Raw genomic sequence first — 4,112 nt, 5'->3', positions numbered from 1 at the left:
AACAATTTTTCTTGGATCTGTAAGAGAAGGGAGGATGTGGGGCACATAGCTGCCCCAAGATTAGAGAGAGACACAGGCAAATACAGGGAGCACTGGCTTCTCAGAACAGAGATTCATGAATGGAAACTGCTCTGGGTACCAGTCCCAGGGAGGAAAGCCTGAACTATAATTGACAAATTGCTGGAGAATCAGTGTGGAAAAGGCTGAGAATAAAAAATTCCAGAAGATCCAGTCATGGGAAACTCCCACAATTTTGTGAGGTTTACCTCTAGGAGTTCAACCATATTCTTATAATGAATATTGGAGAAAAATCCCCTCATGCTTCTGGCAGGGGGAAGGGAAAAGAAACCATTTTGAAATATGCCAGTGTATTCTGTTCTTCTTAACAAGGTTAGCCCTTAGTAAGAACTAGTTAACCAGAGCCTTAGCTCTCGGGGTATTAGCAGAGCCTAACTGACCTAGAGGAAGGGGAATAACCAACTCCAGCTCCCTGTAGCCATCTGACCTACCTAATGGGGAAGGAAAAAACTGAGAAACAATTATGAAGTTCACAGTCCAGAGGCATAGGCTCACTAAAAGACAGAGCTAATCAGGACAATATAATGCTTCCCCTCCCCCCAAACCTTAGCACCATATTACTAGAGGCCTATTTACAGTAGCTATTCTTGCCCAATACATCATGTCTAGCTGTCAAGTAATTGCAAGGCTTACTGAAAATCAAAAACATAATTTGAAGAGGTAGCATAAGCATAAGAACCAGCCATGGCAGGGATGTTAGAATGATCAAACCAGGGATTTGAAACAACTATGATTAACATGCTAAGGGCTCCTCTAATGGATAGAGTATACAGCATGCTAGATCAGATAGGCAATGTAAACAGAGAAATGAAAATCCTAAGAAAGAACTAAAAAAGAAAATAAAATTGCTAGAGATAAAAACACTGTAACAGAAATGAAGAATGCCTTTGATGTGCTCATTAATAGACTGGACATGGCTGAGGAAAAGAATCTCTGAGCTAGAGGGTATATTCATAGAAATGTCTAAAGCTGAAAAGCAAAGAGAACGAAGATAACAAAGACTGAAAAAAAAAAGGAACAGAATATCAAAGAACTGTGAACAACTACAAAGGTATAACATATGTGTAATGGGAATACCAGGAGAAGAAAGAGAGGAACAGAAGAAATATTTGAAACAATAATGACTGAGAATTTCCCCAAATTAATGTCAGACACCAAACTACAGAGTCAGGAAGCTCAGAGAACACCAAGCAGGATAAATGCAAAAAAAAAAAAAAGGACTATGCCAAGGCATAGGACATTCAAACTAAAGAAGATCAAAGATAAAGTTCTGACAGAAGTCAGAGAACAAGAATACCTTATCTATATAAAGGAACAAAGATAAGAATTACATCTGACTTTTCAGAAATCATGCAAGAAAAAAAAGAGAAGTAAAAATTTAAATTGTCGTTAAAAAAATACAAGCATTCAGTAGAGTGCATACTAACAGAACAGGATTTGCTAGCTCTGTGTAGCCAGCCCCTCTTTGTGTGTAGTTTGTTGGAGCTGGAAGGGGAAGGGGAAATTCAGAAGACTATGGTTGTGGCTCATAGTGCCTGGGGTAGTAGTGGAGGAGAAAGGGCCTGGATTGAGGGAATAGAGAAGTGGTGGCCACTATAAGGATACCAGAGCCAGAGTGAGTGATCCTCCGGATGGGATCCAGGACAAAACAGGGCTCAAGCCAAAGAGGAAGCAGATGTGAGGTCTTTCTGATTTTGGGTCCTGATTGAGTTTGGAGAGAGGTGGGAAAGCAATCATTCATTGCTCTTTTCTTATTCACATTTTGGTCTCCCCTAAAACAACTGAAATGAAGAAAAAAAGAATAAGTTGGGGAAAAATAACAAATTAGTAGGAAAAAAACTGTATTAAGTTACCATAGGACTTCTGTGAGGTTAGCATTTCTCCTTCACATCTTCTCTTTCGACCCACCCAGAAGGATCCTAAGTCATTAGAAAGCTTAGTCAGGAGTCATTAGACTTTATCATAATCTTAGCACATTTGATCTGATGGCTCAAATGTATAATTATTTAATTTGGAAAACAAGAATTTATTCACTTGATTAAGCTAATGGTGTTGTAATAATATTCATATGATCTGGAATGATATAAAGCTGATTTGAAGTTATTTCCTTAAGTAGAACTTTTATAATAGAATAATTTCTGCTGAAAACATAAGAAACTATAAATACTGTGTTGTATACATATGTTAGAAATTAATAGCAATTGCTGAAAAATTATTTCAATACCCATTAGAATTCAGCATTAAAAAGAATTTAAAGTACTGTTTCACCACAGATAGAAGATAGGTGCTTCTTTCTAATTGGATTGTGGTGCATTTTTCTTAGAGCTAAACTGCAATGCTATGCTCATATATAAGCACCTCCCATTATCTTTGACTAGCTTTCAAAATGGAAATCTCTCCTTTTTTGCCATTATATTTAGTTGTTTATTGTTTGTGTGATTTAACCAATTCTACCAACTAGAAGAAATGTTTTCTTTTAAATNCACAGTGCTTTCTTCTTGTACTATTTCCTGGGCGACCCAGACCCAGATCCAGAAGGTGGTTTGTTCATAAAATAAAAGAAGGTGTGTTTAGGCTATGGTACTTCAGAATATGTTAAGCCTGTTTTGGATTCCAATTCTGTAAACCGACTTTGGGATACATAAAAAAGAAATGCATCTAACAGACCCTACACTGGTGGTAGAGTAACAAGGCTATGAGCTGTTGTAGAGTTAGGCAATATCTAAATTTTAAAATTTGTTTTCCAATTAACAAATTACATGGCTTTGCCATTATTCTCAGCCTATGGGTAGATATGTTTTATTCTTTATACTACCTTATTGTTTATTTTGCAGATCCGTTGTTTATTGTGTCAAGTGAGAAAGACCAGGCACAGGCAAATATCCAAGCCATCTTGCGTCGCAGCAGACTGGTAGGTCTAATTCCTCCACTAAAGCAGCCTGATGAATCTGAACCATCTAATTTGACTAACTGCACTGATAAGATTGACTTATCAACAAATCTCCACTGGATTTTGTATTCTGCAGAAATTACTTTGCCATGATTACTAGGAGATAAGGCATCTTGATACTTGTGGCCAATGTGAGGATTAATTAATTGGTAGTGCACAAAGGACTCATTTTAACCTAATGTATTTCAATGGAAAAAGTAATATATGCCTGTTATTAAAAGAATTCAAGAAGTACAAAAGCAAATACAGTATGAAGTAAATTCTAACCCTCTGTCCCCTTCATATAATCGTCTATTGTCATCAGTTTCTTGGGTATCCTTCTAGAGATATTCTATGCATATACCAATAACCTTCTTTTCTATGCCATATGCAGTCTTTTGTACCTTTTAAAAATGTTTACAATATAAGTAAAATGCTTTAAAAAATCTGATGGTATAATATTGTCTTTTTTCTCCCTGCCTCCCCGTCCTAACATTAGAGAAAAGTTCCCAGATTTAAAGCCATGTTTAGTAACCTGATCCATTATCCAAGATATTCTCTGTATTGGAGCAAGGCAGATCCCGTCCCACGATTCATCAGTCGGGAATGGACGGGACAGGAGGAGAAACACAGAGAAGCCCTCTGGCAACTTGCTGCGTAAGTGAAGTAGCTTCAGCTGCTACTTATGTTTTTAATGATGCATTTTTCTTATTAAAATATTTATTTATTCTGCATTATTTTAAAATGTACAATTGTGATGTTATACCTATGCCAATTGACCCCAAATTCTCTTTCTTAATTCCTTTAACCAAAAGAGGCCTGAGTCAGGAGCAATGGTTATAGGTTTGCTGGTTAGTAGATGTTCTTGGAAGGTTGGCATAATTTAATATATACATATATTAAATGACAACTTGCCACCAAAGGTTGAGGTGACTGAATGTATTATTCCTTTGATCCATCTTAGAAATTGAGAGTGTACTTTTCTGTTGGTATCTAACTGTGTATTTTGGAGACTTGTAGCCAGAGCATCTTCAGAAACAAGCCTCTTTGATTCCTTATTATTTTATTTTATTTTATTTTAAAGATTTTATTGGGGAATTGGGGG

General features: G+C 36.6%; 1 protein-coding gene across 1 annotated transcript in view; it reads left to right on the top strand.

Annotated features, from left to right (window-relative positions):
* CFAP91 (cilia and flagella associated protein 91) overlaps window positions 1-4,112 on the top strand; it is a 59,124-nt gene that overhangs the window by 8,186 nt on the left and 46,826 nt on the right. The window contains exons 2-3 of the mRNA XM_019651029.1: window positions 2,913-2,989; window positions 3,507-3,665. Coding sequence (XP_019506574.1) covers window positions 2,913-2,989; window positions 3,507-3,665 — 236 coding nt within the window. The remainder of the gene's footprint in view (window positions 1-2,912; window positions 2,990-3,506; window positions 3,666-4,112) is intronic.

The sequence above is a fragment of the Hipposideros armiger genome, unplaced genomic scaffold (assembly GCF_001890085.2).
Source record: "Hipposideros armiger isolate ML-2016 unplaced genomic scaffold, ASM189008v1 scaffold_8, whole genome shotgun sequence".
Lineage (NCBI taxonomy): Eukaryota > Metazoa > Chordata > Mammalia > Chiroptera > Hipposideridae > Hipposideros > Hipposideros armiger.
Note: the sequence above shows the minus strand (reverse complement) of the source record. Positions and strands in the feature narration are given on the sequence as shown.